The 27,667-nt window shown below is 36.8% G+C and overlaps 1 protein-coding gene across 1 annotated transcript in view; it reads right to left on the reverse strand.

Annotated features, from left to right (window-relative positions):
• Positions 1 to 24,010, reverse strand: part of LOC148955134 (N-acetylneuraminate (7)9-O-acetyltransferase-like) — a 68,380-nt gene extending 44,370 nt beyond the window's left edge. Inside the window, exons 1-3 of the mRNA XM_089108079.1 lie at positions 23,866 to 24,010; positions 21,259 to 21,355; positions 630 to 768 (exon numbers count right to left, since the gene is read on the reverse strand). Of these exons, the coding sequence (XP_088964205.1) occupies positions 630 to 768; positions 21,259 to 21,355; positions 23,866 to 23,992 (363 nt within the window). The 5' untranslated portion in view covers positions 23,993 to 24,010. The remainder of the gene's footprint in view (positions 1 to 629; positions 769 to 21,258; positions 21,356 to 23,865) is intronic.
• Between the last annotated feature and the right edge of the window lie 3,657 nt (positions 24,011 to 27,667).

Raw genomic sequence — 27,667 nt, forward strand, 5'->3', positions numbered from 1 at the left:
CGAAAATATTTTTACTTAATAGATCAGTAATTCTCAAGGGAATTTGTACTCAAATAGCAAAAATCTCAAATAGCCAGCAAATAAAAAATAAACTGTTTAAAATTAAATTTTGAATAAATCGTATAGGTGAATCGTACAAGTTGAAACTTAACTGTATTAATCCAAACATTTACTCATGTTAATATCCAAAAAGAAGGTGTTTACAGTACAAATTCACGGCCCAGATTTATAGTTCTAACCAGGATTCAGTGCAAAATAAGGCTTTTCCTATTCCTATGATTTAGATTATTCTAAAGGACCATGTTCAATGTAAAACACAGAACATGGCCAGGGGGGAGGGATGTTGAAGATCGAATCCAACTTGGATTAAATACACGCTCTCTGATTACTATGGTAGACTATTGAGGAATATTCGTATGAGCCTATCCTTTTTATTTCATCATATGTCCAATGCATTACCACTTTTTTCAGAAGCTCCGTCATACAGAAAGGATGGTCGTGGAAACTAGAAGAAGGACTCACTCGATTACAAACTGAGATTCAGCGCACTTAATTCCGATTATCTAATAGAGATTCCAGCTCTCAGAAGTGGATACACCACTGTAACAAGACAATGAATATTCACTTACTATATTTTCATCTTCGTACTTATGGTCAATATGTGAAACCAGACTTGTAAACAGCTGTCTTATTCTTGAATCTCCAACGAAAACAACCCAGCTGTGCGGATTGTCTATAACATCTCTTTTTAAACACTGTTTGGCATCACTGAAAACAAAAGATTAAAAACAACTTACCAAGAAATGAAGCACATACCACAATTAACGTGTCTAGGATGGAAAGAATGAAATAAATTTCCAACGCATATACTAAGCAGTGTTTGATTTATGGGGACCAGACAGAGCACAAAACATGGCCGCCAGAACAAAGGGGCACCAAAGATACATCAGCATTTTAATTTTTTACTAGAAATTTTTACCAATATTTTAAATTAGAAAAATATTTGTAAGATAACATATAAGAATAATAACCTTCCCTGTCCACGTCTAAATTAGATGGTGATATGACCCTTAATCATTTAGTACTGAATTTTCCTATGAGAAAATTTAAGATCTTTGGTAGTTTTAAGCATGGGGTCAACAAAATTGCAAATTACGAACTGGTTATTTGCAAAAATGGAATGAGAAAAGGTAAGAAAAATGCAATGAACCTTTAACCAACTGTTCCACTTTCCATTGGGAAGAAAATTATTTAATAATTTTAATAATTTTAAATAATTTTTAATAATTTTTAATAATTTCGTACTGATGTTGCCCAGGTTTTGTATTTGTTCGCTTGTTTTGCCCCCCCCCCCTTTTATATGTCCATTTAAATTTGTTTTTAACTGTATATATCATCTAGTTCTTTTTTAGCTTTATGAGTTTTTATCTATTTAAATTAATCTAATACTCCATTTTAATTACTTTGACTAAGGAATGATTTTTAATTTTGTTATTGTTGTTTTGGCATCGTTTGCCAGTTTTTCAGTTTTCTTTGCTTATTTTGTCTTTTTATGACTCCGAAATTTGAATTCGGCCCTTCAGGACTTGTGATAGAATTTTTTCGAAATAAATATCTCATTTTATTATACCGAAATGTCGGCTATTTTTCAAAAATACACAGGAGCTGCAATAACAATTTTAGCTTCATAATTTAACAGCCTTCTTTAACAACAACATTCATAATTTAACGACATCGGCACTGAACTTTATCTATTATATTTGAAAAAAACTACGTTTTCTAAAGAGTTAAAGAGGCTGAGTTACAAGGTCGAACCTTAAAACGTAGAGGGATTAGGAGGCACAGTTGGGGAGCTGCCGCCCCCAAACCCCCGCTTTCGCAGCCTTTAAATAAAAAAAAAGTTCTTTAAACTGAAAGTAAGGAGCGACATTAAATCTTAAAACGAACAAAAATTATTCCCTATATGAAAGGGGCTGTGCCCTCCTCAACGCCTCGCTCTTTACGCTAAAGTTTTTATTGTTTAAAAAAAAGAGTTGTAAGAAAGTCAAACTTTAGCGTAAAGAGTGAGGCGTTGAGGAGGGCACAGCCCCTTTCATATACGGAATAATTTTTGTTTGTTTTAAGATTTAATGTCGCTCCTTACTTTCAGTTTAAAAAACTTTTTTTTATTTAAAGGCTGCGAAAGCGGGAGTTTGGGGCGGCAGCCCCCCAACTGTGCCTCCTAATCCCTGTACGTTTTAAGGTTCGACCTTGTAACTCAGCCTCTTTAACTCTTTAGAAAACGTAGTTTTTTTCAAATAATTTCTGCACGTTTTTGTACAGTTTATTACTTATTATTGCTTGACTAACTGTTAGCTGATCGTGTCAGGAGTTAAAGTTGGGGGGCTGCCGCCCCCAAACCCCCGCTCTTGAACATTCTTGTGTTAAGGCTTTTAATTCCTGAATACTCAAATCACGTCGTACAGGGTGCCTCCTAATCCCTGTACGTTTTAAGGTTCGAACTTGTGACTCAGCCTCTTTAACAGCCCCCAACTGTGCCTCCTAATCCCTGTACGTTTTAAGGGTCGACCTTGTAACTCAGCCGCTTTAACTCTTTAGAAAGGGTAATTTTTTTCAAATAATTCAAAAAAGAAACTGAGTTCCTTTTTTAAAGTTTAAATTCAGTATATAAAAAATTTGCTCTGACGGTGAATCGAACCCGGGTGTTCCGCTCGACAGTCTGAAGTATCAATCGATCGACTAATCAGACACAATTGTAATTGTTTTTTAGTAAATGGAAGCTATTTTTGACGCAAGCAAATTCCCACAAAACTTGATATTTGGTTTTTGGAAAACAGGGAAGGAGTGATCAGATTGAGCTGAAATTTCGAGGATAAGCTCCCAGGCCCCAGAAAAGCTTATCCTCTAAATTTCAGCCCGATCAGACAACGTTAAAGGGGGGTTGTGGTGGGAAAAATTAACATGGGCTATTATAGGAGAACGAGGTTTTTCGTAAATGTAAATTCGGGGGATAATTTTTTCGGTCTTAAAATATCAAAAGGCCCTAACAGGTCGAATTCTGCTTCGAATGAGTCCTCATTCACCCGGAACAGTTGCCAACTGTGGCCTGTAGGCGTGGATAAGAAAAAAAAATGAATTTTAAGTGGCTATATTTGGTTTTTTGAAAACAGGGAAGGAGTGATCGGATTGAGCTGAAATTTCGAGGATAAGCTCCTGGGCCCTATGAAAGATTAGCCTCTAATTTAAGCCTAATCGGACACCTTCAAAGGGGGGCTGTGGTGGGAGGGTCGAAATTTCCGGCCCAGTTTACCCCATGAAGATAAAGTCGGAGGAGGATGAAATTTTGCAAGTTTCTTAGTTTGAGCTTGGGCTACAAAATGCAATTACCGCCGTCTCTCTGCGACCTCTAGGACCTGAAATCGCTTAACATTGTGGTGGGTTGCCTCTTTATAGAGGCACAAGTGTGCCTCCTTGATTAGACAAAAACTGAAGTGTAAGTTTTAGGAGTCCAGAATTCTGGTACATTGATGACATCTCCTCTGAGGCCAATAAAATTATATAAAGCATTTCAAACGTGAAAGTCATAAGTGTTTTCTAACTCCTCAATCCATGAACTTCAAAAGGATATATATTTCTTGACTTTTAATGGGCTGTTGTCCCTTTTAAACAATGGGATCGTCTCCTGCTCTATTTTCCTTTTTATTCCAGCGGATGACCGAATTTTGTTGCATTGACAGTTTGGGAGCTTCTATATGAGTGTAGCTCGAATCTTACATACAATTGTAGGAGAAAAAAGACAAGATCCCAGGTAGAAATATGGTGACTTAATTAGGGGACTTTAATACCAACGTTGGTACATATAAGGATAGATGGTGTCTTGGCTTAGGTAAATTTGGTGTAGGGAGGAGGGGGATAGCAATCGTAATAGACTATTACAAATTTTGTAAGAACAACAATGTAGTTATAACCAATACAGCATTTGGTCAAAGAATGGCACATAAGTTAACATTGAATTAGGACCCCAGCCACATGGTTGGCGGCGTAGAGAGCATTGCAACTTTGCTCATCCAGGCGAACTGATCTGCTGCTATGACGGGAACTCGTCAACGGTAATACAAGCCATATTGGGGAGCTTCTTTAGTGTGTATTTCCACCTAGTTTGAGATCTGTCTCTCCGGTACGACCAAACATGAAGTGCGGGGTCAAATTAGCACTTAATTCGAGCCCGAGAAGCTAATGGCATCCAAAGGAGGTGCTCAAACCATTTGAGGGGTCGCTATGCAATCTGAATTGAGAATGGCAGTGGGTCTCTCGGACATAAGCCTGGCTCGCTAGATTCACCTTTTTCTTCGCAAGTTATTCCTGCAGCGGTCAAGCAGAACCATTTCAAGGAACTTTCCGGGTACTGAGAGGAGAGAAATTCCCTTGCACTTCGAGCAAATGTTTTTTTTTCTTCTTTCTCCACAACGGTAAGATTATGCCCACACGCCAGTCCTTCAAAACCCCTTCTGTGTGCCCCACGAGAGGCCAAAGGGCATGTAACAAAACCAGCATTGCCAGTGCTACAATTTTCAGGAGTTCAGCTTAACTTGACTTACTTGACTTAATGCTCCTGCTGGTGGTCCAGCGTAGAGAGACACGTGACTCTTCGCCTCCATTCGGAACGGTCTTGTGCAAGCGTGACTGCTTCTTGTATATCAGTGCCAATCATTGAGAGGTACTGGGTGAGGCTGTCCCTCCATCTGAACCGGGGCCTTCCCCGGGGGCGCTTCCAGCCATGCGCAGGGGGATCGAAATTGAAGAGAGTGCTGGCAGGTGTTTCTGCTGGCATGCGGACCAAATGGCCGAACCACCGTAGGGTTCGTGCAGCGACCTGACGAGAGTTGGGGGTCTGATCTGTTAGTGCCAGCAATCGGGTGTTCGAGACGAAGTCGTCCCATCTGATCCCTTCAATACGTCTCAAGAACTTTGTTTGGGCCACGTCTATGGAATCACGAGCAGCTCAGCAGCCGGCCAGGTCTCAGCACCGTAGAGAAGGACTTGGGTTACGGTGGTGTTGTAGATCCGCATTTTTGTTTTTCGGCTGATGTTGGGCTTTGACCACACTGAACGGCATAGTCGTGCCATCATTGATGCGGCTTTTCCGATGCGCGACTGAACTTCAGTTTCAACTGAGCCGTTTTCCGTGATGACAGATCCAAGGTAGGGGAAAGACTTGACAACCTCGACGGTGTGACCTGATACGTTGAATGCTGGTGGGCTGGCGGTGTTACCTGAGGAGTCAACGATCATTATTTTTGTTTTCTGCCAGATAATATGTAGTCCCACTTTCAGGGCTTCTTCCGACAGTGTGTTGAGGGCTTCTTCGATTTCAGCTGCAGAAGTGCATATCAGAGCAATATCATCAGCGAAGTCGCAATCGGCTAAAACTCTATCACCATACCTTAGTCCGAAGGGGAGCCCGTTCGTGGTTCGATCCATGACATAGTCAATCACCGCGTTGAACAGTTCAGGAGCAGCAGCACAACCTTGCCGTACACCGGTATTTATTTCGAACAGTGAGCTTCGACGACCATTAACCTGGACGGAGCTGTTTGTACCAGTGTAGAGCGCCTTGAACAGACGGCAGTATTTGTCCGGGAGACCTGTTCGTTCTAGTATCAGCCAGAGAGACTCACGGTCGACCGAGTCGAAGGCTGCTTTAAAGTCAACAAAGGCGAGGTATGCTGTACGCTGGAACTCACGAGCTTTCTCGATGACCTGGCGTACGGTGAAGTTCTGCTCGGTGAAGACTGCTGTTGCTCGTATTAAAAGTATGGATCAAAATCTAATAGTCTCTAGGGTCATTTTAGAGCTGAAATTCAGGAAGGATATCAACCTTCTGAGTAGTCATGGCATTGATAGACTCCAGGATGAGAATCCGAAATAAACAAACCAAGAACGGTTGAACATGAAACTGGAGAAGAAATTTTTAGTATGGTTAAATTGAATGATTGATTGAGAGTTTACGATCTGACAATGTATAAGATTCGTGAAATAATTTTAGGAAAATAGTTTACAAACTGACAGAAGATTTCTTAGTGAGGAAATTAGTTAGAAACCGAGCTAAGAGTATTAGCAAAAACAACTTAAGCTTGATAGAGGAAAGAAGGGTTTTTACAAGAATTTCCTCAGTGATAGATCTTACAAGATTAAAAGAGAGGTAAGGGAAGTAGAGAAGGCACTAAAGTGAAAATTAAGGAGCTTTACAATGGAGGCTGTAGATAAAATCGCCAAGGATCTAGAGGATGCAGCCAGACGGTATAGCAGTAGAATATTGTCTTGCCATGTTAAGAAATTGAGAGAAAACAGTGAGTCTCGACTTGTCCTAGCTAAGGATAGGAACTGTGCCTCAATTAGTAATAAAGAGTTTTAAAGAGAGACGACAGAACAAAGTAAAAATGTGTCAAAACATGGAGAACTTGTAGAAAATGATACAGAAGAGAATGAACAAGTTTTGACAATTTGGAGGCGGAATGAAGTTTTATTTTACATGGAAGATTTAGAGACTCTTAAGGCTTGAAAAATAATAAGGTCTCAGGTACTGATAGCGTGGTAAACAAGTTTATAGGTAAATTACAAAAGATTACGAGTATGATTTTTGAAAAACGAGAAGTGCCTGGTAATTTTAGAAAAGCTTACATTAATCCCCTCTATATGAAAGGTGACAAAGACTGAGTGTGGTAATTACAAAGTCATTAGCCTGATTTCTGTAGAAATGAAATTACTTAGCATGATGATATTTATTGCACCAAGAGATGTAGTAGACAAAGTTTTGAGAGAAGAACAGTGAGGTTTTAGGAAGAAGAGAAGATGGTTCAACCAGGTTTTCATTTTTACATTAATAACTAACAAGTATTGGTATCATAAAATCCCTTAAGTTCTCAGTTTAATATATTACGGACAGATATTTGATTCAGATGAAAGAAGAGATTTATCAACAGGAAAAAAGAAAAAAACAAACTAACCTACAATAAACAAAACATATTCAATAAACATACGGGGGAAAAGAAAAACACAAACGCTAAACAACAACAAAATGAGAAAAAAACACACATCTCAATAACGTCAAGTATTCAACTTTTTATGTACCACAATACACAGAGCAAAGGCAAACAAGGCAGGAGAAACCAGGATGTATGTCTAATGATGGAATATAGAAAAATAAGATGGGTTTGTTTATTTCAAAATGTCTACATACGCCATAGGTTAAAAGTAATAGAATCAAACATAGGTCAAGAGAACTTTAATGCTATTACATTTGCTAAATTGAATGGATATTTTTGTTTGTCAATCTAGCAAATCTCGTTGAATTTTCCTGAAGTTGATTTCATTTTGACCTTTATTTATGAGGTTCAAACCTCCTCGGGGCTGATTATGCAGAATTTCATTTTTTTAGTAGGCTATTTAGGATTTTGACCCGTCTTTTAATTAAATTATTATAAACAGGATCCAGTCTATGCTAGGATTTAATCAATATTTTCATCTTTATTTATACTAATCCTCCAGAGATATGTTTCTAATTTCTATTATTTTCCTAAAACTTTGAAAAATCAAACGCATTTATGAATTACTTTCGTTGGAAAAAATAGTATTTTATAATGCAGCTTCTAGTAGATGTCCTACTAGTATGTATTCATCTTTATTTATACTAATCCCCCACAGATAATTTTATTTAATTTCTATTATTTCCCTGAATTTTTTTAAAAGCTCAACAAAATCACCAAAATAATATGTTAAGCCGTCGAGTGGTGCAGTCTTCTACACCATAAAATACTACTTGTCCAAACAAAAATAATCAATAATTGCGTTGGGTTTTTACAAACCTTTAATAGAATAATAGAAATTAAAGAAAACTCTCTGATTCTAGGTGGGAGCAAAGGGCTAGCTAAGCCGGGAAATTTCCACGGCGGTGGTGGGCATCCAGGCAATGAGGCTTGACCCTCCGTCCCTAGGCAGCATAGGAAATCCGCTAGCGCACCTCAAAGTGGTCAAGGGGTGTAAACATCACTGAGCTTCACGCCGAGCAAGGTGATGGCCAACGCGCTTCGGGTGACCGCAAGACTGGGGACCTTGTGGTGTACCTTATCCCCAAGAAACGCTCAATGATGATGATGATGACAAATATAATGATGAAAAGTTTGGCTACGGCATCCCCGGTATTATGCGATGTGACGAGAATGGCGCACTCGTCAAAAAGTATGCTAACTACCATCCTATCAAGAAGAGAAGGCCTGAATATCGGCTGCTGGAACCTGTGCTTAATTAATTGTTCACTGACACAAGTTTTTTTATCGGATAAATTTTTTCTTTATAGCCTTAATAGTCAGCGCTTTTCCGAGACAAGACTATATAAATGTAACATCTTGACTCTTACATCCTCGGCTGGGAAGGCAATCTTTTGTCATGACTCGGGATAATTATATGGATCTGGTTGTGCGGTAACAGGCGTCCTGCTGTTCCTCAAAACGGTCACTGGCCTAACCGAATATGAGCCTGTGTCTGAGAGAATCGTATGGGCAAGAATTAAAGGTCGCACGAACGATCTGACTGTCCTTAGCGTTTACGCCCCAGACAGTCATTGATAAGATTCCCCGGAAAGATATCCTCCTAATTGGAGGCGACTTCAATGCCAGAATCGGTGAAAGCCTGAATGACTCGGAACGTTTGATCGGCATGCACGGCCTTGGAGACAGGTGCACAAATGGAAACAGGCTTTTGCTGTTCGCAATGCAGAACAATCTCGCTGTGGCTAACACCAGGTTTAGACACAAGCCGTGTCATACGTATACATGGGAATCCCGTGATGGAAGAGTAAAGGCCCAAATAGATTATCTCCTTGTATCCCGACGATGGAAATCCATGGTTTTGGACTCGAGAGTGCACAGAGGTGCTGACACGGGATCGAAAAATGAATCTGACCACTTCTTGCTGAAAACAAGGCTAAAGTACAGACTTAGCTCAAGGAAGACTACTATGCCGAACCAGAAAAAGGACGTGTCGAAGCTGAAAGTAGATGAGTACCAAGGAGCATTTGTCCTTGAACTCTCAAACCGCTTCGCTGTCCTTCAAGATGATACCGAGGAGGCTATCCCGACTGATCAGTGCCCCAAGATAAAGATTGAGAAGAAATGGAGCAAATTCAAGGACCACTTCAATGAAGCTGCCGCAAACATACTCGAGTTTGCCAAGCGTAAAACCAAGAAATGGATCTCAGAAAAGACAATCAAACTCTCTGCCAAGAAAAAAGAAATGACCAACAGGAAGTCCCCCACTTACAAAGTGCTACGACAAGAATGTCACAAATCAGCAAGAGCTGACAAAAAAGCCTACTGGTCTAATGTTGCCAGTGATATGGGAAGAGCCGCATTACGGAACGATACACGAAAACTGTATCAGATACTTGGAGAATGCACTGGGAAGAAGAAGCAAACTACCATCCCCTCGCTTAAGGCGAAGGATGGGAAAATACTCACAAGCAGCGAGGAACGTATCGAAAGATGGCGAGTTCATTTCCAAGAGCTATTGAGACCAGGAGACAATAGTAATCGAAAGCAACCACTTACAGAACCGCAGAACCACCCGCACAGCCAGGCTTATGAAAATGTATACACGGACCCAACCTCCAGGGATGAAGTAATTAAGGCGATCCAAGTTTTGAAAAACCATAAAAGCCCAGGAATAGATGGGATTCCTGCCGAGTTACTAAAAGCTCTCCCCGAGACGGCGGTGGATGAACTTCATAGCGTGATAACCGAAGGTTGGGATAATAAATACATCCCAGATGACTGGAAGACCTCAATAATTGTCCATTTCTTAAAAAAAGAGACCAAATGAACTGCAAAAACTAACAAGGTATATCCCTTATCTCCATTGCTCCCAAACTGTTCATAGTTATACTTTTAAAAAGATTCAGAGACACCAGAAACAGCCGAACGCAACCCAACCAAGCAGGATTCAGGCCGGGTATGGGTTGCTATTACCAGATTTTTAGCCTGCGACAGATCCTTGAACACCGGTTTAAACACCAGCAGGAAACAATCTAAATCTTCATAGACTTCATTACCGCGTTTGATTCGGTCCATCGTGATGCAATATTGAAGGCAATGAGAGAGGATAGTTTGCCTAAAAAGATCATTAATCTGCTCAAGGTATGCTATACTGGAACAAAGGCCCGGGTAAGAGTCAATGGTGATCTTTCAAATCTGGTCCTGATCGAGGAAGGTGTACGTCAAGACTGTGTCCTTTAACCAACTTTTTTCAACTTAGTCATCAATTGGATCCTCAGGGTCCTGGACAATTATAAAGGCGTTGCAGTTAGCCCGTCTTTCTCCGTCACAGATCTTGACTATGCTGACGATGTGGACATGCTTTCTGAATCCGTTGCAGAAGCCCAGGCTATGATAAATGACGTGGCAGTCAAGGCACTTTCAACTGGTCTCCAAATAAGCCTACCAAAAACAAAATCCATGCGAACAGATGGGATGGATGAAAACCCTGTGGCCCTAAATGGTAATCAGATAGAGGACATCCAGTCGTTCAAATACCTCGGATCGATGGTAAACCCTGCCGGTGAATCTTCAGAAGAAATCCAGAGCCGCATATCGTCAGCCTGGAGTGTCTTCCTTCAATTATGGAAATATCTCTGGAAACGGAGCGAAATATCACTACGCACAAAGCTCCGAGTGTATAAAGCTATGGTTCTCTCTGTCCTCCTCTATGGATGTGAAACGTGGTCACTTAAAGCAGCCGAAGCGTTGAGCTTGAATATATTCAACCACAAATGCCTGCGCTATATCCTTGGTATCCGCTCCTCAGACACAATCTCAAATGAACAAGTAAGGAGAAGATGTGGGGATTGCCCACTTGTCTCTGACATTGTTAAGCACAAAAGACTGAGATGGTTTGGCCACACAATGCGCAGACCAGATGACCATATAAGAAAAAAATGCCTCAAATGTCTACCACTACCTGCTTGGAAGAAGAGGGCAGGAGACCAAAAGAAGACGTGGCTAGCAACAGTTAAGTCTAATATAGAGCTAATCGGAGGGTTCCGAAAATGCGGCCGTTGCAGGGATTGCCACTGGCTGGAACTTCTGGATCTTGCCACCCTCGAGCAAAACCTATGGAAGGAGACTTGCCATCATCTGCTGGGCACCACAATGAATCTGGATATGGCTTGAACGTGCAACAAGTACAAGTACAAGTAAGTACAGGATACATAAAAGCTTTAATTTTTGACGTTATTGCAAAGCAAGTTGTTCTTCTGTTTTGTTTTCATTTTGTTTTGTCCAGCGTTTGTGGTTTATTTTTCCCCCTTTTCTTTATATTAATTAACAAATTCCGAAAAAGAAGTTTTTCAAAGACAAGTAAAGAACCATATTATATTTAAGACAAGCAAAAATAAATTCTTATAATAATTCTAACTCAAAACAACCAGAAATTACCATTCAAGAATAAATGAAACACAAAACGAACAGAAATTAAATAAACAATAATAGCAAACAAACATACAACAAGCACTAATATAAATGAATAAACCAATCTTAAAATGAGTAAAACTTAAATTGAATATTTAATTCAAACTGGAAACGAATAAAAATCACTACAAACAGACCCCCTACAAACACTACCCCCTTCCCCCTCCCCTAACCGTTAAGGTCAAAAGCCTAGTGCATCATTTGCGTTTTATTGAAAACTATATGCGTCTTGAAGTCCTTGGAAAGAACTAATAAAATTAAACTGAACATTTGATGCATAATGATACTAATCGGTGAAAGCTCAGCAATTCAAGGTTCTATTTTATTGTAATTTTTATTTTTATCTTTAAATGTTGCAAATATAAAAGAGAATATTTGAAATATTACTTGTTTTAGGAATTTATCTGTTTTTGATTACCAAAAGCTTCAAGTTTTTTACATTCCCCCATTTCAACATCAAAGCTTCATCAAAGATGCAAAACATCAAAGTGATGTTTTTTCCACCATTAAAATTTCAAAGCTCAACATCCCCTCAAATTTCCCTGAAAGCAGTCACAAGTAGATGTATTTGCAGTTACAAGCAGTCACAGTCACATTTGCAAGTTGTCGCAATGGAAGTGGTCACAGTTGCAGTTGCAACCAGTCTCATTTGCAGCCGTAATATTAGCAGTAGTAGTAGTAGTAGTGACCCTGAAAGTTTCAAGTTAATACCCCTACCCGTTCCTAAGACATTCCAAATACTCCTTTTTGATAATTTCAATTCAGATAGTTTCTTCTGATTTAGCTCAACATATCTCTTATTATTTCTCGAAATTTTGCCTAAATACCCCTAGCCTTTTCGGACACACCCAGGATCAAACATTCCCCTCTTTCCCAGTGGTGAATCCTGCATGTAAAAAATGGGCAAATTGCTTTGGATAAAATGGATTTTTGTATCTCTATCAGTGTTAAAAGGAACATCTAAAAATGCAAGGAGGCGGGGGGGGGGTTGCCCTTCTTTCCTTTTTCAACATCACTCTCAACATGCCTTTAAAGGGTTTTTATTTTATTTTTTTTAGTAGTAATCAGCTCTATTCTTGTCTTTTTTCTTTCTTTATTTTTTCATTTAGAAAAGAGGAATTAATTTATTTCTTTATATATGTTGAATGATATTTCTTCATTGAACAGATTTATGCATAATCCACTCCGTATTGAAGATCATTTAAAGGCTCAAAATGGAAGTGAGGATTTGCCGATTATTAGTTCAAAGCCTCTTCGTGAGAATTCTTACATATTGCCATCGCAAGTTAGTTCAGACATGCCGCTGTGTCTTTGCACGTGGAATTGTTCCCTCGCTGCAGGATATTTAGATGTTCTGCAGATGATTGAGCTATCTTCTTCAAAATTTGATATGATGGGTATTTGTGAAACGTTTTTGAGTTCTGACCAATCTCTCTCGTCTTTTTCTTTTCCAGGATATGATTTTGAGGTAAGGAACCGATCAACTATGAACCGAGGAGCCCTGGGATTTTTGATAAACCAAAAATATGAAGTACATGGTGAGGGAGGATTTGGGTGTATGGATAGAAGGTAAGACTGATAGTTTTTGTATGCAATTAGAACTTTAAAAAAAGAAAGTTTTAATTGGTGTGGTGTATAAGCTGCCCAGTGCTCGCATGGATTTGATGAGTTGATGAGGTTGGTTTCGTCTACAAGAATGGATTTTTTTGTATGGGCGATAAAATTATAACCTTATAGATCTTTCAGGTAAAAAGTTTTTTTTTTTATTATATGGTTTGAAGTGACCTTTATCCTTTAACTTGTGTGCCTACCCGAATCTCTACTCATTCTGCGACCTCAATTGATAATGTTTTCGTGGGACCTAGCTATTTGAGCCAAATCTAATCAGATTTGAGAGTATATCCAGGCTCGGATCATCTCCCTGTAATTGCTCATGTAACGTGTCTTAGAAAACGAAATAGGCTATCCCGGCTAAGAAAATACTGACATGTGAGCTGAAAAAGTAAAATTTGAGTAACTTTGCTGAGAAGTTGAGGTGTATAAAGTGGGACTCGGTCTTGGGGATTTCTGGTGATTCTTCTCTAGCTTATAATCAGTTTATGTGTATTTTCCAACCGATTTACGAGAAAACATGCCCCTTGCGTTTGACCAAACAAAAGACGGATGATCCCCGCAAGCCGTGCATTACGGAGGCAATACTAGACTTGATAAAAAAAAAGGAACTTGTTATATGAGCAATCTCTTAACAGTCAGGATGACAAAAATTTTGCAGAATTCAAGCTAGTGAGAAATAAGGTGAACAGTATGAGAAGACAAGCAAAGAAGAAGTATTTTGAAGAAAAGTTTACAATCAGAAAACTTTTCTTCAAAATACTTTTCTTCTGATAGTAAGGGAGATGCCAAAGCCACATGGCAGGTTATTAATGAGTTTATGGGAAATCGGAAAAGTAGTCAGCCACCTTGCATTGATATAAACGGAATTTATGGGAGTGATAAAGATGTAGTCGCGAATTATTTTGGCCAGTTTTATTCTCAGGTTGGCTCGTCTGTTCAAGAGAGTGTAAGGTGTGACAGATTTTCTTAGCGAAAATTTTCTTAGCGAGGAATTCGTGGACTCTCGTGGAGATACTGTGGAGTTCCAGTTTGAAAAGTGCACAAGTGGTGATGTTTAAAATAGTGAAAAATATAAAATCGAATTCTGATGGGATAGATGGCGTGAATCTGAGAACTATTACAACTGTGTTAATGTATACACTACCATTTATTCTCCTTGTTATCAACTTATCTATACAAACGGGGACCTTTCCAGAAGCGTTGGAGCAAGCTAAAGTTATCCTGCTTTACAAAGGGGGTGCCAGGTCAGATGCTGGAAACTGGAGACAAATATTGATACTGCCTTTATTGTCAAAAATTTTGGAAAAAGTTATTCATTGCAGTCTATATGACCATCTCATGGAACATAGCCTACTCAGTTACACACAATTGTGTGGTGTGCCACAGGGATCGGTCCAGGTCCACCTCTGTATCTGGTTTATGTTGATAGTATGAAGTTTTATCTTCCAAATTGTTGCTTAATGTCATTTGTTGATGACACTGCTGTTAAGTTTTCTAGTGGTTGTTTGGATAGTCTTGTGTCGAAAGTGAATTGTGTTCTGAGAAATTTCCCTGTTTTTATTAGTTTGAGTTTGTTATCAGTAAATGTTACTAAGACTAATTTTATTGTATATTCTAGAGTAGGCAAGCCCAGTGATACTGATGGTAGAATACTGTTTAATAATAAGCCTCTAGTTCAGGAAATCCGGTACTTAGGTTTTTATATTGATTGTAATTGTTTTGTGGAAACGCCACAGTGATGTTGTCGCAACAAAGGTTGCATGTGGACTTGGAGTGATTCGTCGCTTCAAAAATTATTACCCCAAAGAGTTTTATCGCTTTTATACCAGGCTTTGATTCATCCATATGGTTCATATGGCTGTATGTTATGGGCAAGCTATTTTTATGTGAATTTTAAACGCGTTCAGACTCTTCAAAATAAAGCGATGCGTCTTATTGGTGGATATGTTGAAGGCATACATAACAATTCAGCTTGCTTCAATAAGTTGCAAGTATTGAATGTAGGACAGCTACGGGACTACCAAATAGGGATTATGCCTATCAATGTTGGAATAATGTTAGTCCAGAGGTTTTTTGGGATTATTTTAGTGACAATAGGTCTTTGCACCATTATGAAACTCGTCATGCTAGTGACTTCATTGTTCCGAATAGAAGTCGCACCATGGCCCATTTCCATACTAGATTTTCAGAACCTAATGTGTGAAACTCTGTTCCTGAGAGCATTCAGGTGGCTGAGCACCTTTCTTTATTAAAAAATAAATTGAAAAAATATTTGTTAGGTTAAGGGTCATAGTTTTCCGTTTTTCTTGTTTTTTTTCTTTTCTTTTTTTTTATTATTTGTTGTTCTTTGTTTAGAGTTAATTATTAGTTAGTAGATAAGTTGTATGTACCTGCCCAGTCACAAGTGTTTTTTTGTATCTTTCTTGAGGCAGGTATTGGAATATTAGTTAAATGTATTTTGATGTTAAATAAAATGAACTGAACTAAAGTTTCAACTTAATACCTTTAGCCATTTCTTAGATATTGCTGTTGTGTCCTTTTAATGACCCTCCTGCTAGACCCCAACACCACACCGACTGGCGTGGAAAAAAAAATTCGACGGCACGCCGGCCTTTCTATATTTAGCCTTATGTTTTTGGAGTTATTTGTTGATTTCAGTGAGCTAAGTAAGTTAGCGTGCTAAGTAACTTAGTAAAACTCTATCAATATTGATTTCTAACAAGATAATGGGAGTGCGAGCTTACAGACAGAGTAGGCAGTGGCGTATTTAAGAAAGAGGGCGGGGACCGGGGCCCTCAAGGAATTTTACAAGAATTTCTTACTGCTTGGATCTATCATAGCATTAAAAAATCCACAGCACCGTTGATTTGTTTCAAATTTTGCCTACTGAAAACTGAATGAAAACTTTAATTGTTATTTATAGATATAGATGAAAACTTTAGCTCAGATCAACGATTCTAAGTTGATAATATTTCTAAGAAGCCTTGCGTGAAAGTACATTCTTGAACTATGGCAACCAAGGCCATAACTTTGCTTATTTTCACTTCACTACGGCGAAACTACGAAAATGCAAATTCAATGAATTTTGCCTTTTTACCATATCCGTTCCAGAAATTCATTTGGATTTCAGAAAGAAGAAAGAAATAAGATCAAAATCTTGTGCAAAATTCGACCAAATACTCAACTTTTTTTTCTAATTTGCGGAACGATTTTAGATTTTGATTCGGCTTTAACTGTATTTTATAAAAAGACATGTCACTACGAGACTTGTTTTGCAGAAATCATAAAATGTACTACTGAATTTTGGACTTTCTCTACGGGATCTTGGAATTGGTATCGAAATCAGATTGAAATTTTGGACTCTCTGTAACCACCCCGTAGTTATATAGATCCCGTAACTATACTCTGCTGTAACTGCTCCATTTGTTTTTCTCGGATTCAGTATAATTTTGGACTTTTGGTCCAAACTTCAACAAATTTCAAGAAGTTTGGGGTGCTGCCCCCTTCCATGCAGTGTGACACCCCTGCCCGCTAGAATAGAAATAGAAAGCAACATCCACTTGCTTTTACATGCATTGTTCAAATTTTGTCCTAGTTAAGGGCTCCAAACTGGGTCTAATTTAAATGCTATAAGGTATTTGTAGGACATTGTTGTTTTCATTCCTCCTCCACCAACAAAGTGAGTCCTTAGCTTCTTCTGTGTTCTGCTGCACACGAAGAACAAAAGCTGCTTAACTATTGTGACACACGTTGTGTTGAAAGGTATGATATTCTGATTACTGGATTTCATTAAGTACAAGAACAGATATCATGAAAATACAGACACGAAGGGAAGCGATCACTACCGATTATAGAATAGCAAAAGATTAAAATTTCCGAAAAAAAAGACTCTTGATCCTATGGAGTTTTTAGTGTTTTTGCTTGTGTTGCGTTTCCCTCAAATTTACGTGTGTCATTGTGTAGTATGTGCCCTCGGAGTTCTCAAAGGCTTTAACAAACTTGTCTATTTAATGGGATTTGAGCGACACATTACTAGGGGTGTTTTGAACAGATTTGAAACAAAAAACCTAAAAAGAAAATTGGTGTCACCCAGCGGCGCGCTATGGTGCACCGCCGTTTTTCCTGAAAATCAGCTATTTGGCGCCGAAAACAAAAGTGAGGCGGCGTCAGGGTCTACTTCGTGCATGTAGAATGTTTTTATTTTCTTTGACATCCCCCTCAACATTTTTTTAAAGTTTTACTTAACACCCTTGGCCTTTTTGGAGACTCAGGATCAAACATACCCCCTTTTCCCAATAGCTAACCTTGTTTATAAACAATGGGCAATTCATATAACTTAAACACTTGCCCCAGAAGCTGTGGGGGGTTACGTCATCCCCAGAGGCATAGTTAGTTGACTTTTCGACTATGTTGAACAAGATGGCCATTCCAAAATTTTGATCAAATATATTTGGAGGAAGGGGAGCTAAAAAGGGAATGGGAGGAAACCGGTTGCCTTCCGACCACTTTTTTAACATCCACCTCAATACGCCCTGAAAGTTTAAACTTAATACCCTCAGCTGTTCTTGAGATATTGCAGACATGCTTTTTCAATAAATGAGATGCACATAGTATCTTTTGATTTAGTTTAATATACTCCTCAATGTTCGACGAAATTTCACCTTAATACCTTTTAGCCTTTTCAAAAACATCTAAAATCAAACTCCCCTTTTTTTCTTTATGATACATCCTGCATGTAAAAAGGGCAAATTGCATAATTTACAATCCATGCCTTGGGAGCCGTAGGGGGCATTGCATCTCTGGAGGCATAGTTACTTGACCTTTACACTGTTTTGACCAAGATTTCTTTTTCAAATTTTGATGAGTGATGAATGAAAATAGCATCTAAAAGGGGTAAGCAGGGGTGGTTGCCCTCTGATAGCTCTTAGAAATCCCCTCTAAAAATTTAACCTTCAAACCCCTCAGCTGTTCTTTAGATATTAATAATATGTCCTTCAGACAACCAGCACGCACACATTGTATTTCACTGTATTCGGCATCTCACTTCAAAGCAATGGGGGGTTATGCCATCCACATAGGCATAGTTAGGCATAGCAGTTTTAGGCTATTTTGAACAAGATTTCCGTTTCAAAAATATGATTGAATCTTTTTGGACGGAATGCAACTAAAAAGGGCATGGGAGGGGGTTGATAACCCTCCAACCTCTTTTCAACATCCCCCCTCAACATGTCCCGAAAGTTTCAACTTAATACCCTCAGCTGTTCTCCAAATATTGTAGATATTCCTTTTTTGATAAACTAGATATGCATAGTGCCTTTTGATTTGATATAGCATACCCTTCAACATTCTCCAAAGTTACACCTCAATGTCCTTAGCCTTCTTGAATCCACCTAGCATTAAATATATTCCTTTTTCCTAATAATAAATCCTGCATGTAAACAATTGGCAAATTGCATAATTTACAATCCTTATTCCAGGGCTATGGCGGGCATGGCATCCCTGGAAGTATAGCTATTAGACATTTTGACTAGTTTGAACAAAATGATAATTTCCAACTTTTGATCAGTGTTGAGCAGTGTTGATCATCAAAAAATGCAATGATGGGAGGGGGGCTTGTTGCCCTCCAATCTCTCTTCAACATCTCCCCAATATACCTTGAAAGCATCAACTTATTGTCCTCAATCGTTCTTTAGATATTGCTGATATTCCCTTTTTCCAACAAAAATCCTTTATATGTTAACAATGGGCAGCTTGCACAACTTATGACCTTCGCTCTGGAGGCGGGGGGGTCAATCCTGGAGGCACATTTATTTGACCTTTTGACTATTTTGAATAAAATGGCTATCTCAAAATTTTAATCTGATGCATTTGGGGAGAAAATAGCAAGGGGGAGAGGGAGGCTGGTTGCTCTCCACTCACTTTTGACTCTTAAAAAAGGCACTACAACTTTTGATTTCCAATCAAATGAGCACTCCAAAGTTTGTTTCTATAAAAATCTTAAATGTTTGCAATGGACACCTTACATAGCTTACACCCCTTTCCCTAAGGGATGTTGGGGGGAGGGGTTGTAAACCTCGGAAGCATAGTCATTTGACCTCCGGACTATTTTGAACAAAATAGCCCCCTCAAAATTTTGATCGAGTGCATTTAGGGTAAAAAGGGCGTAGGGGGAGGGGGCTGGTTTCCCTACGACCACTTTTGACTCTTAAAAGGGAACTAGAACTTCCGATTTCCAATCGAATGGTCCTCCTCCAAAGTTTATATGGCCATCCCTTTCATAAAAACCGTATATGTTAACAATGACAATTTGCATAACTTACAGCCCTTTGTCCTGCAGGCTGTGAGGGCTTTGTCAACCCCAGAGTTATATTTATATAACTTTTGATTGGATACATATAAAATCTTGATTAGATACATTTGGGGAAAGGGGTATGGAAAGGCTGGTTGCCCTCCAATCACTTTTGACTCTTAAAAAGGGAACTAAAATCTCTGATTTCCAATCAAATGAGTCCCCCTTCGAATTTTATACGACGACCACTTCCATATAAAATGCCTGTGTAAAAAAAAAGAAAATAGGTAACAACAAATAGAAGCCTTATGGCTCTTTACTATATGCAACACTATAGCATTGCCTCTGATTTTTTGTTTATTTAATGTTAGTTTGTTTTCTTCTTTTTCTTTCTTTTTTTTTCCTGTTGATAAAGACCCGTTTTTACATTTTTATTTCGTTTTAATTGTTAGTAGTTGGTCTGGTGTAGAATCAAAATTAACCAGGATTTTGTTTTACCCTTCTTATGTACATGGATTATTTTTATGGAGTTTTCCTGAGGAACACAACAAATTCTATATGATAATAAAAGAACATGGAATTAAATAGGAAGCTAAAATTCTCCTAGAATTAAATTATGTGGATGATTGGAGTGTCCTAGACAAAAATGATCACAAAATGAATGAAATTTTGGAGGCTTTTATAGTTCAGGGTGCAAGAATAGTTTTTGAAAATTAATTTTAATAAGGCTAGGCCACTTAGACCACGAGTAAACGAAAGCGAAGGATGTTAGGTAGTGAAAAAGCCAATCACATGAATAAATTCATTTACCTCTGTAGAATTATTAGTGAAGATGGTGGATGCAGTGAAGATATGAAAACTAGAATAGCAAAGATGCAACGTGTTTTTTTCTTTTTTTTTTAAGGTTAAAAAAATTTGGAAGAATAGGAAGATAAGTCTGCAAACTAAGATTAGAATACTGAAAATCATGGTAATGACACTAGTCAAGTAGTGCTCTGAAAGGCTGAGGTAGATTTGTGAAAAGACTTATCAAGAAATCATTAACAGTAATTTTAGGTTAATAATTGATAATATATGAAACAATATGCTGTACAAAAAATATGATTTGATCCCACAGGGCAATAATGAAAGAAAGGTTAAGGTGGATTGGCCACATTTTACAGAGGAAGGATAATAGATTCTGCTTTTGTCATCATCTTGGGCAAAATGAAAAGCAGGTTCTCCCGAAATGGGATGGGAAGGGATCATAAGAAAGAATTTAAAGCAAACTGGAACTTCATTGGAGGGGGTAAAGAGTGAAGCTTTGAATATATTTGGGTAGAAAAAGAGATTCGGCAGCTGTGTTGGCCTCAGGCGGTTTGGTGATGAAGTGAGTTGTTAGTAGTAGCAACAGTATGGTAGTGTAGTTATTTGTTTCTGTCTTTTTTTATCTAAATAAATCCTATTGTGTCTGCATATAATCTTACATCATTATGACATTGCAAATGCAAAGATGATAGAAAGAAACCACAGTTCCTTGGCAGGTTTTTTTTTCATTTTATTACTTGAAGGCTAAGTAATTTTATTACTTAGCCTTCATATTTATTTAATTTTGATGACATTGATGTAACACTTTGTTTTGTCTTCTTTTTTTGTCCATATTGACATATTTCAGTTAGCTTTAAGCTATAGAAGCCTACAAATATATAAGCTCAGTCCAAAGAACTTTTCCCAGAAAAACTGAAAAGGTTACACTTAAGACCATGTGTTAGATTTTAGAAGAAAAAATCACTTGACAACTCCTCTTCTACATTGTTGACTTTGTATAATGAATTGAAAAGACTGCTAATAACTTACACTTTAGAATAAACATGAAGCATACATCCATATGGCTGCCAGACTTGATTTCCTTGATAATGTCCACTTGATAGAAGCCAACCACATGAATCCCTACCTGCAATCACATCAGTTATGCAATATTTCCATGCAAGGGGGGATAAGGGAAAATAATTACCCCTCCTCCAGGAAATCAGTAGTCTAAAGATAAACTTTTCATTTTTTAGCCTCCTCACCCAGGAAAAAAGGTTCATGAGTCTTAAACTCAAGGATAAGACTAGTGCACAATAATGACTATTATGATAGCTGCACAGGGAAGTCCTAAAAGTCTGAACACATGGATCCAACTTGAAGGGAGTCAAAAATATTTCCATAATGCAGGGATTTTTATTCTTCAAAGTACATACCTAGGACCAAATGCTCCTGAGAGAATAGCCTATATCCTATTTGAATAATCTTAAGGTCATTTGACATATCCCTCTCTACATAAAAACAAAAGTAATAAAACTGGCTTCTGTTACATTCTACATGGTTGGTGGTATTAATCCATGGAAATGTAGGGTGATGTCAAATATGTGTTTTCAAAGTCAAGGGAGAGCAATTTTTTCCAAAGGATATGCAAAAAAAGTTATTGTTCAATGGTAATGCCAAAGAAGTTTTTTTCAAAATGTATGGGGTAAGGTAAAATAGACTTTGAAGATGTCAAATATCCCACTCCCCTGAAACTGAAGCCACTGTATCTAGTCTTTATTTCAACCATCTTCCTCTCCAGAACCAAAACTTGTCTTAATTCTTAAAAATATAAACTTTCTTGGTTATTCATGCCAAAAGAAAGGCTTCTCATTTATCATACAATTTGCTCAAAATCATGAAAATCCAAATATCTTTTGTAGAAGAGTTGCCATTGTTGAGAAGTTGTTAATATTGTCCCTTCTTTCAAATTTGGAACTGTTTCACCAGCCAAGCTGTAAAAGCTATTTAGCTATGTTTAGACAAACAGTTCATCCAAAGACCCTTAGATTGACACAGGTTATAATGCAGCATCTGTCAGACCTTAAACATAAATTGGAAGCATTGTTGCATATCCTCAGTTTGAAACCAGCAATTTCATCTCTAAAACTTAATATAATTACAGACTATATATGTTGACTATACAACAAAAAACATGATAAAAGAAAGTCAAAATATACAGAAGGAAAGAAAAGATGTAGGTACAATGCTCAGCCTTCATTAAAACTCATTTAAAAGATGCTGTTATTGATGGTAAACCTTTCATCAAGGGGTCATTTATAGAACTTGGGGAGAAATTTTCTTGAGCAGGGACTGCAATAGCTTCTTTTCCCACTGGGCTACACCAACATTGAACAGAATGTGCAGTTTATTCTTTAATACTGAAGATTTTCTAGAAAGCATAATAACCTTATTGGTGCCATATTTTGCATTGCAAATTACAATCCTAGCATATCATTGTCAAAAGAAACAGAACAGTATTGCCACAATTTCAACAGAAAGCAGGATTGTCACCTTAGCTACATTTGGTGAATAGTCTACAATATGGAGCTGATATAATTTAACATACACTAGTCTCACTAGAATGGGAATTAAGGCTGGGTCTTCTTAGATTTCAGCAAAACTTTATTAGACATAACCAAACCAAAACTGGGAAAATTGTAAGCACACAGTACAAGACCTGTATATTATTATAAAATAATAATAATAAACCTGTTGGGTATTTAACAGTATTTAAAAGAGAAAAATCCTCAATGCAGATAAGAGTGAAAGTAGCCTAAACATGATAATGTGATTAACAGATTTGTTATGCAAATAAATATGGTAGGCCTAGCTATGACTGCTGTAGGGGTAAGTTTGTATCTTTAGGAACTTTTATAAGAAAAGCTCTCCCAGAGCATAAACATTGCCACCTTATTACTTTTTACAGAAAGATGTATCAAAACACACCTGCTTAGGCTACTATGGATAATATGGTATTGATTTAACTTGCTTGAGATTAAAGTCATGGACTGATGTAAGTGATTTTGTGTGTAAGTGTTTTTCAAGTCTTGTACAAGCCTATATTCTAGGGTTATAGCCTATAAGAGACCAAAATGGGAAGAGGATGAATTTGTAATGAAAACAGTGATTATATTTGGACAGAGAATGAGAAAATGTATCAAGTAGTGCATTCACCTTGACCCTATTTCTTTGTCAGTTATGGCATCTTGTATATATTAACCAAAACATTTTACCCATTCACCAGCTATAAGTGAATAAATGGGGATACCACCAGATTGCTAATTTGACAGAGTATATATATATAAATCTTTAAATTAGCCAACTGGCCAACCAGTATTTTAAGCCTAGGAGTCCAGCTGGACATAAGGAAACAGTCCTTATCTTCACTTCTTTCCTTTTTTTCCAGTTTTTATAAGAAATTCATGAATTTCTTAGCCTAGGACCTATATAGGCTACCTCACAGAATATATACCCCCACCCCCCTAATGTGCAAATATATACCTAGAATTACATCCTCAATCTAAATGTAACATCCATTTGCATCACAAATGATCTTTACTCCCATATTAGCCATATGGTGGATGTCTGAATAATTGAATCTGAAACCTAGCCTACCATAGTATGCATGGATGGCCCCATGATAGACAGTGCAAACACAAATAAGAAGCAGCGCAACAGTTTTCACATGGTGCATATCCAACTTTCTAAAGTTATCAGCAAACGATTCATAGTAATCAGTCATGGTTTGAAGAACTGAAGAAGTCAGTGCATTTAATCAAATTCATCCGCGGGCCCAGTATTTAAACTTTTGTCTTTCGCAACGCTATCTATTAGAGGTACAGTTATTAGGCAGCAATATTGGTCTCATAGTCAAGTTTCGTACAGAAAATAAACCCAAAAGTTTGATCTTTGGACAAAAGAACAACATTAAAATATAAATGTGTTAACTTTAGGAAAAACATGAAACTGTAGACACCCGAGGAGTTTTTAAAATATACAGTCTACAGGAATGAGCTAAATTTAATTATGGGACATGAAGAGAGACAATATTCTAATGATAATATTTTGGAATACAATTTGATATGAGAAAGACATAGAGACTGAAATATAAAATGTTGTCCTCATAGTCGTAAGAACTACTTTCGAATTTTTGGGAATAAATGTACGAGAAATTTTAGAGCCTTAAGATATTTTAAACACTTTTAACGTTTACTTTATTAATATTGTAGAGCTTGAATATATTTTTAATGCGGACGAATTTGAATTCTCATGTCAAATCTTTCATTAGGTAGTATCAAGTATTTTAACTTTATTGGTACATATTTTAAATCGTCATTAGCACATTGGGTGTTTCCTCAGCTTAAAAAGAAAACTAAATGTTTTAGCACTACTGAAAGCTGATAGTTAAATGACCTTTCAGATAATAGAGGTGTTTCATTACTTTAGATTTTTGTTAAAATCTAAAAAAAGAAGTACTAATAGACAATTCCACAGTTTTTTACTAGATCATTATATTCAACACTATTCTCAATATGGGTTTATAAAACGAAGATGGACTAAACTAGCAATGTGTGAACTTTTACTGAATAAAAGTGATTAACTAGATGGTGGTCAATGTTTTTTTTTGTCAAAAGGGCGTTTGACACCATAAATCATTCTTTGCTTGTTTTTAAACTTATGTTGTGTGAATTATTGCCACAGCTTCTTATTTTTTTTGCATCTGATCATTCTGTAAGTGGGCTTGAGTGGTATAAATGCCATGATCTTCACTTTGATATTTTTCCAATTAAATACATAGTCTCTCATGGATTTGTCCTTTAACCTTTTTTTTTTTTTTTTTTTATAAATGATGGCTTGATATTAATGCCTCTTTGCAAAATCTTTCTGTTTGTGGAACATGTAGTAATTTTTGCTTCTTAACGAAATCAATTCTATTTTCGTTGACACTGCGTTAAAAGCTGTATTTCATACTGAAATAAAAGGACATTTTATACATTTTCTCTTTTTAACTTTAATATATCCAAAACTATTGAAAATTTCAGGAATAAATTTCATTGTATATATTAAACTGCTAATCTCTAATCATTTCTTTTTTTTATCAGTAATCTATTTTATGATTGTGATTTCTTTTTCTTTGTTTTTTAATAATACGGAAAATAAAAAAATAATAGCTCGAAAATCTCGAGATTAGGCTTGTTTCTTTAAGTGTAGATTATATTCTTGACTTTAGAAGGCCTGGTGGGCTTTCGCCCTACCCTTCTTAGGGGACAAATTCTGCTTGTCTTGAGTTTGGCTTGATTTTTTTTGTAATATCTGCTCGTTTCAGATTTGATTTATTTATTGATAACTATTTATTGTAGTTTTATGCTGGAATTATTATTTGACTTTTTTTGCTCATCTTTTGGTTAATGTAGCTTTTTACATTTATTTGAAAAGCTTTTCTTGGAAGAATATAAACAAATTACAATAAAGCTATTAATATATGGTAGGGAAGAAAAGACACCAGCAAGCGCAATATAGCATTTAAAAACGATGAGAAACAAAATTTGGACTTCGGCGAAAAAATAATAAGTCTTGTTTCTAATGAATCCTGTGAGGGAGTTTCATATTTATATTGGTATTTTGACATTCCTCTGTATTTATTTTGACTCCAACTTTTCGAAAAACATTTCCCAAAAGTATTTTCCACAGCTTGCATTAATCTCTTGTCTTAGCAAAAGACGTTTCGTCCACTGTTACTGAAAAAGCAGAGTAGGAATTACTTTAAACATTTGAAAACTTTGTATGAGTTGTTATTTTTATGTTTTATTCAGCAATTTATAAGATATCAATTTTTGCCAAAAAGAAATAAATGAAAAACTATATTCATCTTTAAACAATGATTATTTTTGACAATTCTACCTATATCAGGTCATGGACGCCGGCAGGATTTTGTTTTCAGGAAAACAGAGAACACTACCAGATTATTTTGGAGGATGGGGTCTTCATACGCTTTTAAATATAATAGATATCTGATGAAGCCATCCGCCAATGCACTGGACGTACAATTTACCATTTCAAAATCATGTTCTGAAAAAAAAACAGCTTCATATATGACACCATTTTGCTGCATAACTGTCTGAATTAAAAACAACATTTCAATACTCTAGCGTTGCCTGTAGTAAAGAACCAAAATCCTTCAATGTATTATTTATTATTATCATTATTGATACAAAAAATCCTGAAAAAAGTTCAATAAAGCAAAATTAATACCCACATAAAAACCGAGGACGAGCACAAATTAAGTCCAATAATAATGTGAAATTAAATCGACCAGAAATATTTAGAATAGTTTTTTTTTAATTTGTCAAAATGTGGAAGAAAAAAAAATCCCATAATATTCAAGCAATAAGAGATAAGAAAGAAATAAGAAAATAAAACTGATTGCTTAATATAAAAATATTATTTTCTGAAAACCTCAACATTACAAAATTCAAGATTTAATCGACAACATTTTGTTTCAATTTTGTGGTTTTAGAAGAAAAAAAAACATAGATAAATTGGGCTTTCAGAAAACCGCAATGATACTGCAGCCTTTAGAAGGTTTGGAGGGAGGCAATAGCCAAACTCCTTTTTTAATAATTTATGCTTGTTTTAATAACAATCATGTTCTAATCCTGTCTTAATAATAATGTTTTAATAAGTTTAACTTGAATTTTCCTTTTAATTTTTATTCGTTTAAGATTTATTTATGTATCTGTATCATTATCTGTTATTTTATTCCTTATGTGAGTGTTTATTTCAAGTTCTGTTCGTTTTGCATGTCATTTACTCATTGATTGTGATTCCCAGTTTTTTTAAGTTTCAATCATTATAGGACTTTATTTTTACATGTCTTAGGTTCTCATTTGGGTCTTTATTTTTTTTGAACGTTGGAAAAGTTTGTTTTTCAATTAATTTTGTTCGTTTTTATTGCCTAAGTTTTATCATTGGTAATATTCTGAATTTTTTTCATGTTATTTGGATGAACATGAACCCTTTTCATGGCCTGATTGTACAAAGTGTGTTTTGAGTTAGTTCAACATTCCCCTCACCATTCCCTGAAAAATGCATCTTGACACCACTAGACTTTCCTGATATATTGTATAAGCAACCTTTTGACAAACTTGATGTACATAGCGTCTTTTGTTTTAGTTCAAAATTCCCTGAAAGTTTCAGCTTAGTACCCTTGGCCGATCTTAAGATATTGAGATATGCCGCTTTGAAAATCCGGATGCACAAAAGGTCTTTTATTTAGTTCAATATCCCCGAACTGTTTTATTTAGGTCAACATTCCCACGAACTGTTTGATATGTTAAGGTACAGAGACTAGGCTTTTCTATTTGTTGCTCACAGGGGATGCGTTGTTTGGCAAAAGGTAGCCTGGTTGCTCTTTGGT

Source organism: Artemia sp. Qi Xiang Cuo, chromosome 2, assembly GCF_049724085.1.
Source record: "Artemia sp. Qi Xiang Cuo chromosome 2, ASM4972408v1, whole genome shotgun sequence".
Lineage (NCBI taxonomy): Eukaryota > Metazoa > Arthropoda > Branchiopoda > Anostraca > Artemiidae > Artemia > Artemia sp. Qi Xiang Cuo.